This window comes from Salmo salar, chromosome 23 (genome assembly GCF_965601325.2).
Source record: "Salmo salar chromosome 23, fSalSal1, whole genome shotgun sequence".
Classification (NCBI taxonomy): Eukaryota; Metazoa; Chordata; class Actinopteri; order Salmoniformes; family Salmonidae; genus Salmo; species Salmo salar.
In genome coordinates, this window is record NC_138313.1 from 12,200,074 (window position 1) to 12,214,486 (window position 14,413).

The 14,413-nt window shown below is 41.3% G+C and overlaps 1 protein-coding gene across 2 annotated transcripts in view; it reads left to right on the plus strand.

Moving 5' to 3' along the window:
* The window catches only part of LOC106584063 (zinc finger CCCH domain-containing protein 3), an 88,700-nt gene extending 81,358 nt beyond the window's left edge, over positions 1-7,342 (plus strand). For both annotated transcript variants that reach the window (XM_014168894.3, XM_014168895.3), the window contains one exon: positions 7,018-7,342. In XM_014168894.3, the coding sequence (XP_014024369.1) occupies positions 7,018-7,049 (32 nt within the window). In that variant the 3' untranslated portion in view covers positions 7,050-7,342. The remainder of the gene's footprint in view (positions 1-7,017) is intronic.
* Positions 7,343-14,413: the final 7,071 nt, after the last annotated feature.

Consider the following 14,413-nt stretch of genomic DNA (forward strand, 5'->3'; position numbering starts at 1 on the left):
TAAGGTTTAGGAACGCCCTGATATTGGGTTACTTAGGTACTTTTAGGACGGTGATAATGGTTGCAGTAGAAGGTAATATTTGAGTATGATAATACTTAGCTGGAAGTGTAATAGTGCTTAGTGGGAGAGAGGTAATAATATTTAGGTTTGGGGCAAGAGGGAGGCACAGCTGGGCTCTCTGTTGACAGACTGACAGATAGAGGATTAGAAGAGGGCCTCCCTCCCTCATTCCCCCCTGTCGGCCTCCCCCCGTCGCCTACTCTCTCTTCTATGTCCACCTGCCTCTGCCCCTCCCTGACATAGAGGAACCCTCAATCACACACTAACACACACATTTACTCTCACTGTCCAGTAGTGAAGAAACAGACAGACACCACAAATTAACTTACCACTTCAATTCTCTTTCTATTGCCCTCCTTCTCATATTATCTTTCAGTAACGGTACATTTTTAACAATGTCTACATTTTGCTTGAAAGAAATAAACAATCTGTTTCTACCTAATACTAAGTAGTACCTTGCGGTACAGTACATGATTTAATAACTCCAAAAGAAAGTGTTAATACATTACTATGTTATTAGCATATTACCATTACATTTCTAAGTAAATACCAGGAAGCCGGCGACTGTAAATTACACCAGAACCTTTCTCTCACTTTCTCTCCATCTGTCATCCCTCTCTCCCTCACTCTGTCACCATCCCTCTCTCCATGTCTGTTTCGGTTCATATTTAGTCTCTCTTCTCCCGGAAACAACTCTGACCTTTCACCTTTAGCTGCCCCTGTGTCATCTGGACATCCTGCATGGCACTCCCTTACCGCTAGCTACCATGACACACACACACACATATACACAAACACACATATATATATCTCACGCACATGGGATCTCTCTCCTTCCCTTCATCTCAATGTATCTTGCTCCCTTTACATGGACTCTGGAACTCAGTCTCTCTCCATCTGTCATCCCCCCCTCTCTCTCCCCTGTGTCCCCCTCTTTCTTCTCTTCTCTCTCTCTCTATTCTCCTCCTTAACCCTCCCTTCATCCCAGCTTTAGTATGTCTTTAAATCCTGCAGAGGGTCTTGCCTGCATCATTGGTTATTCCTGTCTGGGTTAGCTGGCTGTAGCACATGCTGACTGGGGTGTATACGTGTGAGTGTGTAGAGCCAGGGCTTATTTGGAACCAGGGCTCCCTTCCGGGAACACAGCAGTCAGAGCTCAGTCTATAGCTGCTGTGGTGCCCTGTGGCAGTCTCCCATGGGCACGGAAGGCTATTTTAATGTCTGGGTACAGTGGTAGCAGGGTACAGAGCAGCTACCAGTCACAGCAAAAACTCAGTATATACAGACAAAGAGGAACAATGAGGCAGACCATATACAGTGCATTCGGAAAGTATTCAGACACCTTGACTTTTTCCACATTTTGTTACATTTTAGAATAAGGCTGTAATGTATTAAATAATTTTTTCCCTCATCAATCTACACACAATGCCCCATAATGACTAAGAGGAAACAGTTTTTTAGAAATGTTTGAAAATGGATTACAAATGAAAAATGTAAATACCTTATTTACATAAGTATTCAGGCCCTTTGTTATGAGACTCAAAATTGAGCTCAGGTGCATCCTGTTTCCATTGATCATCCTTGAGATGATCAATGTGGTAAATTAAATTTATTGGACATGATTTGGAAAGGCACACACCTGGTGGCAGCATCATCTTGTGGGGATGTTTTCAGCCACAGGTACTGGGAGACTAGTCAGGATCGAGGGAAAGTTGAACAGAGAAAAGTACAGAGAGATACTTGATGAAAACCTGCTCCAGAGCACTCAGGACCCCAGACTGCGGTAAGGTTCACCTTCCAACAGGACAACAACCCGAAGCACACAGCCAAGACGATGCAAGGGTGGCTTCGGGACAAGTCTCTGAATGTCCTTGAGTGGCCCAACCAGGGCCCGGACTTGAACCCGATAGAACATCTCTGGGGAGACCTGAAAATAGCTGTGCAGCGACGCTCCCCATCCAACCTGATTATCTGCAGAGAAGAATGGGAGAAACTCCCCAACTACAGGTGTGCCAAGTAGGGCTGACCCCAATTAGTCGACTGGTCTATTGTTCGGTCGTTAGGTTGTTGGTCACCCGAGATTGCTTTAGTCGAGCAGTAACAAATATATACAGTACCAGTCAGAAGGATGGACTAATCCTTCATCTGAAAATGTTGTCTTAGGCTGCATGTGGACGGCGTGACGCAATTGCGGCGCCTCCAGAGGCATGCAGAGGCCAAATCGAGCTCCGTACCGCATCGCCATGCGCCTCCCACATTTTTTTAACAATGCGGAGGGCTCTCTATAGGTCCGCATTGACATGATTGGTTGACATCATGTATGAACACAAACTCACCTTGACAATAGCTCTGCAATGCTCTGCGAAGCGCAAGAAGTATGCTGAGGCCATATCAACGTTAAATGCTGCCTGGCCAATGCAGACGACAGATTGACCATGCATCCAGATGCATTTCTCTCTCCAGATTGCGCTCTCTCTCCCCCCGTTTGTACACGTTCATTGTATATATCACCTGTAGTACATTTACCGTTACATTATAGGACTTTTCGTCAACAATGTTTGTTACTTTGGTTACAGTAATTTATTTGAATGCGTTCAATATTATTCCGGTCTTCCCGTTCTCATTATCGGAGTGGACACATTGTTTGCGGAGTGCACAACCTATACTACACTTGTGAAAAAGTGTTGGTTTATTTCATTCCATTTATGAGTTTTGTCAATTTAGTAATTTTCTTTGGTTTGGAGCTCTCCTGTCAATGTTGAGTAAGGACGTGCGCGCATAGAAGTAGGCCTAAAGGCTACCTGGCCTGGGCGCCAATGTAGGCTTTACTTTTTAGGTTTGTAACATTTTCATTTAGATTTGGATCAAATTTTGATTAACCACATGACAATGATTTTGACATATGAAGATGTTATTATAAATTAAACGAATCTGTTTCACCAAAATGTGCATATGAAAACCATAATTGTCGCCCTCTTGAGGCATTTGTCTTATTTCATCAAACCGTAAACTTTAAGCATCAGACAAGCTCAATGCATATAGTTGATTTCATTCAAACATAGGGTGTGTCTATATATGGAAAGATGCACGTTTAAAAATGTTTACCAACAGATTGGTCGAAAGATCAGACGACCTTCGGTCGACCAAGATTTTTTGTTGTTGTCCTACTGCCAAGAAGACTCAAGGCTGTAATTGCTGCCTAAGGTGCTTCAACAAAGTCTTGAGAAAAGGGTCTGATATTTCAGTTTTTACTGTCTTTGCTTTGTCATTATGGGGTATTGTGTGTAGATTGATGGGGTGGAGGGGGGACTATTTAATCCATTTTAGAATAAGGCTGTAACCAGTGGTGTAAAACTACTTTAAAGTACTACTTAAGTAGTTTTGGGGGTATCTGTACTTTACTTTACTATTTATATTTTAGCATTTTACTGGGTGACTTTTACTTGAGTCATTTTCTATTAAGGTATCTTTACTTTTACTCAAGTATGACAATTGAGTACTGTTTCCACCACTGGCTGTAACGTAACAAAATGTGGAAAAAGTGAAGGGGTCTGAACACTTTCCGAATGCACTGTACACACACACACCATACACACACACTTAGGCACACAAACACACGATCCTCCTGAGACACAGCAAGTGGTTGGTTACACACACATACACAGACCACCTTCAACTCTGTGTCCAGTGCAGTTAAGTGTTACTAATGAGCACTGGTTTATCCCCCAACACACACACACCCTCACACACTCTCCACACCCCTGTGGCTTGTTAAGGGTGGAAAGAATCCAAACAAGTTCCTCTCCACTGGGGCTGTTGCAGTGACCGTATTACTGCCACACCAGCAGTCATGAGTCATGACCGTAGTAAAATTCCATGTGACCATTGAGTCACGGGAATCTCCTTTCATGCACTCTGGACATGCGTTGGTAGTATCCAATTCGCTAACTACCATCAGGTCCTAATGGACTGGTACTCAGGGCTCTATTGTCCCTCTAACCACTCTGACGTCAATGCAAATGCAATTGAAAAATCACATCACACACTTATCATCAAAACAGTATCATGCTTTTAAAACTCACCTCACTGTGATGATCAATTTGAAGAAAGAAGTTCAAAAGCTGTTTGAAACTGAGTGTAAAACATGGTTGTTGTGGATGTTTCAACACAGTGAGACGGACAGCGCTTTCTAAGGTGATGATTAATTCAAAACACCCATGTGCATTTTAGAGCTTATGCGCCCAAGCCTGGGAAAAAAAAACGTAATTAAATGGATTGTGCTGTTATACAATACATAGCCTACCGCATATTACGCATTGCAGAAAACATAAAACAAAACCGATTTAAGATGTCTTTGGTACATAATTGGTTTAGAGTGAAATAAGGGTTTATTATATTTATATTTATTTATTTCTCATCTGCTCATATTAAGCACAACTCCGCTATCAAACTGAAGTTGCTATCTGGCGTCATTGATCAACAAACTAGCGGGAAAGAGTGTGGCCTCCATTTGCTGTTTGAGTGCATACAAATTCATTAAAAAAATGTCCCATGTCCGGTTCCTGCCCATTTCATAATGGGTCATTCTGAATCAAAACTAATTTGACATATTAGTAAAGATGAGATTAAATTGAGAATAGTCTGATGGGTGAAAATATGAACACTTGATGGGAGAACAGCTGTGCAGCCTGAGGCAAGGAACAGCTTTTCTTTCTGACTTTCTCAAATCATCAATTAGCCTATAGTCACATCATGCAGCCCATACGGTGCATTCGGACCTCTTGACTTTTTCCACATTTTGTTACGTTACAGCCTTATTCTAAAATTTATTATATTTTTTTCACCCTCAATCTACACACAATACCCCAAAATGACAAAGCAAAACAGGTTTTTATTTTTTTTAAATCTAATTTATGAAATACAAAAACAGTGAACCTGTCTGAGGTCCTGAGCGCTCTAGAGCAAGTTTTAATCAAGAATCTCTGTAATTTGCTCTGTTCAACTTTCCCTCGATCCTAACTAGTCTCCCAGTCCCTGGCGCTGAAAAACATCCCAACAGCATGATGCTGCCACAACCATGCTTCACCGTAGGGATGGTGCCGAGTTTCCTCCAGACGTGACGCTTGGCATTCAGGCCAAAGAGTTCAAACTTGGTTTCATCAGACCAGAGTATCTTGTTTCTCATGGTCTGAGAGTCTTTAGGTGCCTTTTGGCCAACTCCAAGCGGGCTGTCATGTGGCTTCCGTCTGACCACTCTACCATAAAGGCCTGATTGGTATAGATGGTTGTCCTTCTGAACAGTTATCCCATCTCCAGAGAGGAACTCTGGAGCAGTGACCATCGGGTCCTTGGGGACTTCCCTGACCAAGGTCCTTCTCCCCCGATTGCTCAGTTTGGCTGGGCGGCCAGCTCTAGGAAGAGTCTTGGTTGTTCCAAAATTCTTCTATTTAAGAATGATGGAGGCCACTGTGTTCTTGGGGACCTTCAATGTTACAGAAATATTTTGGTACCCTTCCCCAGATATGTGCCTCGAAGAAATCCTGTCTCTGAGCTCTATGGACAATTCCTTCGACCTCATGGCTTGGTTTTTCCTCTGACATGCACTGTCAACTGTGGGACCTTATATTGACTGGTGTGTGCCTTTCCAAATCATGTCCAATCATTTGAATTTGCCACATGTGGACTTCAATCAAGTTGTAGAAACGTCTCAAGGTTGATCAATGGAAACAGGATGCACCTGATCTCATTTTCGAGTCTCGTAGCAAAGAGTCTGAATACTTATGTAAATAAGGTATTTCTGTTTTTTTATATTCAATACATTTGCAAAAAAAAAATATATAATCTTAAAACCTGTTTTCACTTTGTCATGATGGGGTATTGTGTGTAGAGGAGAACATTTAAAAAAAAAAAAAAATCTGTTTTAGAATATGCCTGTAACGTAACAAAGTGGAAAAAGTCAAGGGGTCTGAATACTTTCCGAATATGTTTTGATTTCTAAGACATTCTAAGGTTCGTATCATTCACAACTAAAGCTGCCAAATAACTCTTAATCGTGTGTAGAAGACCTGTTTCAAATGATCACTTTCATGCTCAACGTAGCCACTTCATATGTGCACTTGCTCCAGATTGGTAAGAATATCCTTTCTATTTTATTCAGCTAGGTTCAATTATATTCTTCTTACTATAAAATCATACAATATCAAATAATGGCATGGGACTTATAGGCATATATTGTCAGCTAAATCAACAAGCCTACTGCTTATGGCATGGCGCATATGCACAGATAACATACAGTAGGCAAACTCATATTCTGTTCTTCTGAAATGCATTTTCTTCATAACATAATTTTTCTTTAGAACTGACAAAAATAAATTATGGATTTATTTTGATTGTGTATGTTAAATTGATTTATTACACTTTTTTTAAATGTAGATTCCAAAGGCACACATCAGCAGCTTGTGTGTGTGGAGGCCTGGAGATGCTAAACTTTATGTTAATTAATGGTCAATTACCGTGATACCGGCAGTCTTTTGCATGACAATAACCGTCTGACAACATTTCATGACCGCCACAGCCCTGCTCTCCACTTTACATAACTTTACATAACGCATGCACATACACCCCTGTTCTCCCATTCATTCAGTTCCCAGTTTGCTCATCAGCGGAGATGCCATCACTCAGGCTTTCAGTAGGACAGAGAGCCCTGCGTTTCACCCATTCACATCCTCAGGCACACCATCAGTCACACACACACACACACACACACACACACACACACACACACACACACACACACACACACACACACACACACACACACACACACACACACACACACAGCCTGTCGTTTTGTACACCCCTGTGGTTGTAGAGCGATCTCTCTGCTGTCTGACATGTTAGTTTTGTTGATATCTTTAATCTCAGTCTGTTTCTGTCTTGCCTGTCTGTCCTCCACAGAGAGAATACTGCAGATCAAGCCTCGACTCTAGAACTACAGGAACTAGAATGGATACTGCCTGAACACCAAATGAGCTTTGAAAATACTACAGAGATGTATGTATTGAATGCTTATGGAAGCTCTGACGTTTCTCAGACCCATATCTGTATCTGCTCTCAACCATACTCAGGGTCTTTAATGTAGCTAAAAGTTTGCTTTATGGACTCATACATTTCATACAGCAATGATGTTTGTAATACAGATTGTATTGATATTTGAACATGTTTTTTTTTTTTGTAAACTGGAGATTGACGAATTTCGAATAAAATATATGTTATTACTGTACACGCCTTTGCTGGACTTTGTTTTGCTCTTGGGTCGGGGGGGGGGGGGGGGGTGCTAGCCTCTATGATCGTCTGCTGTAAGGCCCATCCTTCTGATAAAATAACTATTACCCACCAACCTCTCTCCCTCCTACCTTCTCTCATCTTCCATCCCTCTCCAAGATCGGTCTCTTCTCCTTGATCGTGCTCGGTCTCTCTCACACCGTCTCTTTGTGTCATATAATTAGTGTGTAGGGAGATGGAGAGTGGCACAGAGAGGATGTTGGGATGTGTAATCCATCCATTACCTGCCTACTGAGCCCAAAGCAGCCCCTGATAATAAAACTATTACTACGCCCTTTGTGTGTTTGTGTGTTTGTGTGTTTGTGTGTTTGTGTGTGTGTCTCTAGTGTGTTTGTGTGTATGTATATGTGTACAGCTCCTGATATTTTGACCATTAATACGCTATTTAACCGAGGCGTCGTCACAGTGACAAATGACTGTTGCGTCGCCCTGGGGAGCATGTTCACACCCCGGAGCTTACCACGGCATTAATTCACGTTAAGGAGCTCACACACACAATGTAGACCAAGGTTATTGTAGTAGCTAAACTAAAACTGAAACGAATACAAAAACGAATCGTGAAAAAACGATTTAATAAACTGAAATAAAATAATTTACAAAACAAACTATACTGAAACTATTATATGTCACTCCAAAACAAACATAAATTCAAAAAAAACCATCATGAATTATGTTCAGTTAGTTTTCTTCCTAAACTTTGGGTAAAAATCTAATGGAGGTTTTCAAGCTTTTGGGGGGGTTCAAGCTCCTGAATCTAGCAGGCAAATGATGTTAGGAGATGGCAATGTTTCCAATAGGTCTAGCTTGTGCATCACTATCACTAGCTAAACCGGGGAAAATGGCTAGGTGGCTAACTTGATTATTCTTACAAGTTAAAAGGCATTTGATTGGCGTAAACCACTACGCATCAGTGGTGTGAACATGGGCGAAACACGAGTTTCCTTGCACCATATTTTTTTGCACCAGTCTCGGCGCTATTCCTTTTAAATCCAAGTAATATTGAGATTGACTTAATAATTGAAATGTAACCTATGATCTGACCCATCACCTTATGTATAACTGCCCCCAATGCAAGAAGTGACTTCCCAAAAAACACTATACAACAATATTTACTATGTATCTTACAGGATGAATGTCCAACAAGCTCTCACTGCAGAATCCGTTTGTCCACAAACGTCAAATTTCAAAGTTTAAGATGAGGCATTCATTCCGAATGACTAGGTCAAGGGTTAAGGTTTGGAATAGGGTTAAAGCAAAACAACTCCAAGGTTAAGTTTAGGCATTAACTCTGAGCCGTTAAAGTAACTGCCCAGTGTTTCCATATTTCTATTAAATATGCATACAATATAAATGTTTTTCCTTCCAATTTGTTTTTATTAGGTATGCTAAAAAACAGTTTTTCTGAGTTGGAATGGTGTGGGTTTCCCCAACAACAGAATGGTGTGGACATATACCGGTCATAAAAAATATGCATGCAAGTAGACCACTGATTGGCTAGCTCATTCTCCTCTAGACCGCTGATTAGCCAGCTCATCCTCCTCAGCGAGATGACATCATGTTCTATGAGGACATTGCAAGCATTTTTTTAAATGGTCTGTTTGAGATAGAAGTTTGAGGTGGATTTTTTTAAGTGTTCTTTCTCCAATATATGCTTTGGTCACAAATACGAGTATAGGACGAGTCAACAACATAATTTGGTTATGAGTTAACAGAATATGAACTCTTCAAAGTAAGATTTTCTGTGGGCAGTTATTTTAAGGTAAGGATTGAGGTTTGTGATAGGGTTAAAACAAAAAACAGTGCCTAGAACTGGGATTGAGCTCGCGACCCTCGTAGCCGGAGCTCGCGACCCTCGGAGCCGGAGCTCGCGACCCTCGGAGCCGGAGCTTATGGCTTACAACCATCCGCCATCCCCGTCTACAACGCCATAGAAAACCCAAAGCCTACTTGGTGGTTATAGCACTCACCCTTTCCCCTAGTGGCCGGTTTTGTAGTAATCTCCCGACGTCGTGCTTACCTGGACAGACGTCGAATTTCACAGTGGATCTTGAGCGACCAAGCTGGAACGAGGACAGGATTGGATGATTAGGAAACAACGACTACTCTTTCTTTCACTGTCTTTTTTTTCTCAATATATCTAGATGCAGAAAGTGCACACCAGTTCTGCCCACTGTAACCATCAATGTGTGCACGTGACTAATCCACCTGATTCTCTATGTGATCTATTGACAGTGGAGAGAGAGAGCTGGACATGATTGTAACATGAGACAAAATTCACAAATTCTACACTACAATGTAGTCATGTCTTAAAGATGCAATATGCAGAAATCGCTCCGCCATTTCCTGGTTGCTAAAATTGTACAGTAGCATTTGGTGGACCAGAAAAACAAATTGGTACAATTTAAGGCCATGTGGCAATCAATAATGCAGGCACTAGGCATGGGAGCATGAGGGTCTGTGCTGATGAGATGTAGTCGTTGTTTGTGTGCATCTGTAAGTTGATGTTTGCATGTGTATGTTTGTATCTGGTGTGGATTATTTATTTTTTATGACAAATTAAAAAAAATTAAAGAAAAGGAAGCACACACCCCAAACCCCACGAGGGTTTGATTTCTAAAAGATTTGATTTCTAAAAGATGTGTCCGGAGATTTGGTCTAAAATCCTAAATTAATCAGGAATGAGTAAGGTCAACTATACCATAAGGAGCCCTTATTCATGTCCTCATTACATGTTGTGCAAAAAGACCACTCGTGGTCTGTAAAGTTTAAACAAACAATATTGTAATCACCATGGTCACAACCATAAACTGTCAACTCCATCTGCCTAATAGATTAAGATGGAATATTAATTTTGGTTCAAATATGCTACATTAAATTAGGTTTTAGTTATAAAGAAACTGCAAGAGAGAAAAAAATGTTGCTGTGTATACCACTACAATGAAGAAGAAAATATATACAGTAGCAGTCAAAAGTTTGGACACACCTACTCATTCCAGGGTTTTTCTTTTTTTAACTATTTTCTACATTGTAGAATAATAGTGAATATATCTAAACTATGAAATAACACATATGAAATCATGTAGTAACCAGTGTTAAACAAATCAAAATATATGTTATATTTAAGATTCTTCAAAGTAGCCACCCTTTGCCTTGATGACAGCTTTGCACACGCTTGGCATTCTCTCAACCAGCTTCATAAGGTAGTCACCTGGAATGCACTTCAATTAACAGGTGTGCCTTGTTAAAAGTCAATTTGTGGATGATTTTTTTCCTTAATGGGTTTGAGCCAATCAGTTAGGGGGGTGGCATACAGAAGATAGCCCTATTTGGTAAAAGACCAAGTCCATATTATGGCAAGAACAGCTCAAATAACCAAAGAGGAACGACTGTCCATAATTATTTTAAGATAGTCAATGCGGAAAATGTCAAGAACTTTAAAAGTTTCTTCAAGAGCAGTCGCAAAAACCATCAAGCTCTATGATGAAATTGGCTCTCATGAAGACAGCCACAGGAAAGGAAGACCCAGAGTTACCTCTGCTGCAGTGTATAAGTTCATTAGAGTTACCAGCCTCAGAAATTGCAGCCCAAATAAATATTTCATAGAGTTTAAGTACAGACACATCTCAACATCAACTGTTCAGAGGAGACTGCGTGAATTAGGCCTTAATGGTAGAATTGCTGCAAAGAAACCACTACTAAAGAACACCAATAATAAGCAGAGACTTGCTTGGTCCAAGAAACCCGAGCAATGGACATTAGACCGGTGGAAATCTGTCCTTTGGTCTGATGAGTCCAAATTTGATATTTTTTGGTTCCAACCGCCGTGTCGGTGAGACCCAGAGTAAATGAACGGATGATCTCCGCATGTGTGGTTCCCACCGTGAAGCACAGAAAAGGAGGTGTGATTGTGTGGGGGTGTTTGGCTGGTGACACTGTCAGTGATTCATTTAGAATTCAAGACACATTTACCCAGCATGGCTACCACAGCATTCTGCAGTGATACACCATCCCATCTGGTTTGCACTTAGTGGGACTATCATTTGTTTTTCAACAGGACAATGACCCATAACACACCTCCAGGCTTTGTAAGGGCTATTTGACCAAGGAGAGTGATGGAGTGCTGCATCAGATGACCTGGCCTTCACAATCACCTGACCTCAACCCAATTGAGATGGTTTGGGATGAGTTGGACCACAGAGTGAAGGAAAAGCAGCCAACAAGTGCTCAGCATATGCGGAAACTCATTCAAGACTGTTGGAAAAGCATTCCAGGTGAAGCTGGTTGAGAGAATGCCAAGCGTGTGCAAAGCTGTCAAAGGCAAAGGGTGGCTACTTTGATGTCTTCACTATTAATCAACAATATACATATTTAAAAAAATCTTCTCCGTAAAACATCAACTCCATCAGCTGTTTGTCAACTCAACTCCATCAGAGTGCTGAAAGATCTGATTGAGTGTTTTTTTTTTTAATGGGATTTTTCTAATTATTAATTTTCCATATTTTACAAATGTTTGTATTTAACTCATTTTTAGAGGCAAAAATATGTTCGTTTTGAGTATCTGTTGTCAACTCCGTCAGAGGCTTGTCAATATTTGAGTCACTGTTGTGCAACATATTTTTACATTTACGTTTTGGTCATTTCCAAGCGCTCTTATCCAGAGCGACTTACAGTTGTGTGCACATACATGTTCTTATTTCATACATATTGCTCAACAATTTAAGTATTTGCTGTGCAAGATCTAAGGGATAATGTTTGCTTTATACAGTATCTCACAAAAGTGAGTACACCCCTCACATTTTTGTAAATATTTGAGTATATCTTTTCATGTGACAGCACTGAAGAAATGACACTTTGCTACAATGTAAAGTAGAGAGTGTACAGCTTGTATAACAGTGTAAATTTGCTGTCCCCTCAAAATAACAACACACAGCCATTAATGTCTAAACCGCTGGCAACAAAAGTGAGTACACCCCTAAGTGAAAATATCCAAATTGGGCCCAACGTGTCAATATTTTGTGTGGCCACCATCATTTTCCAGCACTGCCTTAACCCTCTTGGGCATGGAGTTCAGAGCTTCACAGGTTGCCACTGGAGTCCTCTTCCACTCCTCCATGACGACATCACGGAGCTGGTGGATGTTAGAGACCTTGCACTCCTCCACCTTCCGTTTGAGGATGCCCCACAGATGCTCAATAGGGTTTAGGTCTGGAGACATGCTTGGCCAGTCCATCACCTTTACCCTCAGCTTCTTTAGCAAGGCAGTGGTCGTCTTGGTGTGTTTGGGGTAGTTATCATGTTGGAATACTGCCCTGCGGCCCAGTCTCCGAAGGGAGGGGATCATGCTCTGCTTCAGTATGTCACAGTACATGTTGGCATTCATGGTTCCCTCAATGAACTGTAGCTCCCCAGTGCCGGCAGCACTCATGCAGCCCCAGACCATGACACTCCCACCACCATGCTTGACTGTAGGCAAGACACACTTGTCTTTGTACTCCTCACCTGGTTGCCGCCACACACGCTTGACACCATCTGAATCAAATAAGTTTATCTTGGTCTCATCAGACCACAGGACATGGTTCCAGTAATCCATGTCCTTAGTCTGCTTGTCTTCAGCAAACTGTTTGCGGGCTTTCTTGTACATCATCTTTAGAAGAGGCTTCCTTCTGGGACGACAGCCATGCAGACCAATTTGATGCAGTATGCGGCATATGGTCTGAGCACTGACAGACTGACCCCCCACCCCTTCAACCTCTGCAGCAATGCTGGCAGCACTCATACGTCTATTTCCCAAAGACAACCTCTGGATATGACGCTGCGCACGTGCACTCAAGTTCTTTGGTCGACCATGGCGAGTCCTGTTCTGAGTGGAACCTGTCCTGTTAAACCGCTGTATGGTCTTGGCCACTGTGCTGCAGCTCAGTTTCAGGGTCTTGGCAATCTTCTTATAGCCCAGGCCATCTTTATGTAGAGCAACAATTCTTTTTTTCAGATCCTCAGAGAGTTCTTTGCCATGAGGTGCCATGTTGAACTTCCAGTGACCAGTCAGTATGAGGGAGTCTGAGAGCGAGGACACCAAATTTAACACACCTGCTCCCCATTCACACCTGAGACCTTGTAACACTAATGAGTCACATGACACCGGGGAGGGAAAATGGCTAATTGGGCCCAATTTGGACATTTTCACTTAGGGGTGTACTCACTTTTGTTGCCAGCAGTTTAGACATTAATGGCTGTGTGTTGAATTATTTTGAGGGGACAGCAAATGTACACTTTTATACAAGCTGTACACTCACTACTTTACATTGTAGCAGTGTCAATTCTTCAGTCACATGAAAAGATATACTCAAATATTTACAAAAATGTGAGGGGTGTACTCACTTTTGTGAGATACTGTAAATGTTGTTTTATGTTCTAAATCTAGAAAAACATACCAAAATGCTAATGGTATTAGCCCTGGAGCATTTAATAGTGCTGTAAAACGAAACAAAAAGATGTTTGGAGATTTGTATTACATATATTGTTTTAAATCTAAAGTTAGAATTAAACAATCGAGGTTTTTAAACACTTGTTGGACAATAATTGTAAAAATGAAATGCCTTTTATGGTGACTGACGGAGTTTACCTAAATCCGACAAGTTCCATTTTATGAAGACATTTTTGGGGGTTATTGTGTGATAGCTGATACTTTGGTCTATCAAGCATATATATTAAGACAAATATCTGTGGGGAAAAAGTTTAGATTGTGCCGTCTTTCAAGAATTATTGTGCTCTAAAACAGCAACATTTTCTCTCAGCCTCATGGCAAAATGTGTAATACACTGTGTGGTTCGAGCCCTGAATGCTGATTTGGCTGGAAGCCACGGTGTATCAGACCATGGATATTACGGAACGTATTTGATAAAATGTTACTGTTCTAATTAAGTTGGTAACCAGTTTATATTAGCAATAAGGCCCCGGGGGGTATGGCCAATATAACAAGGCTAAGGGCAGTATCCAGGCACTCCTCATT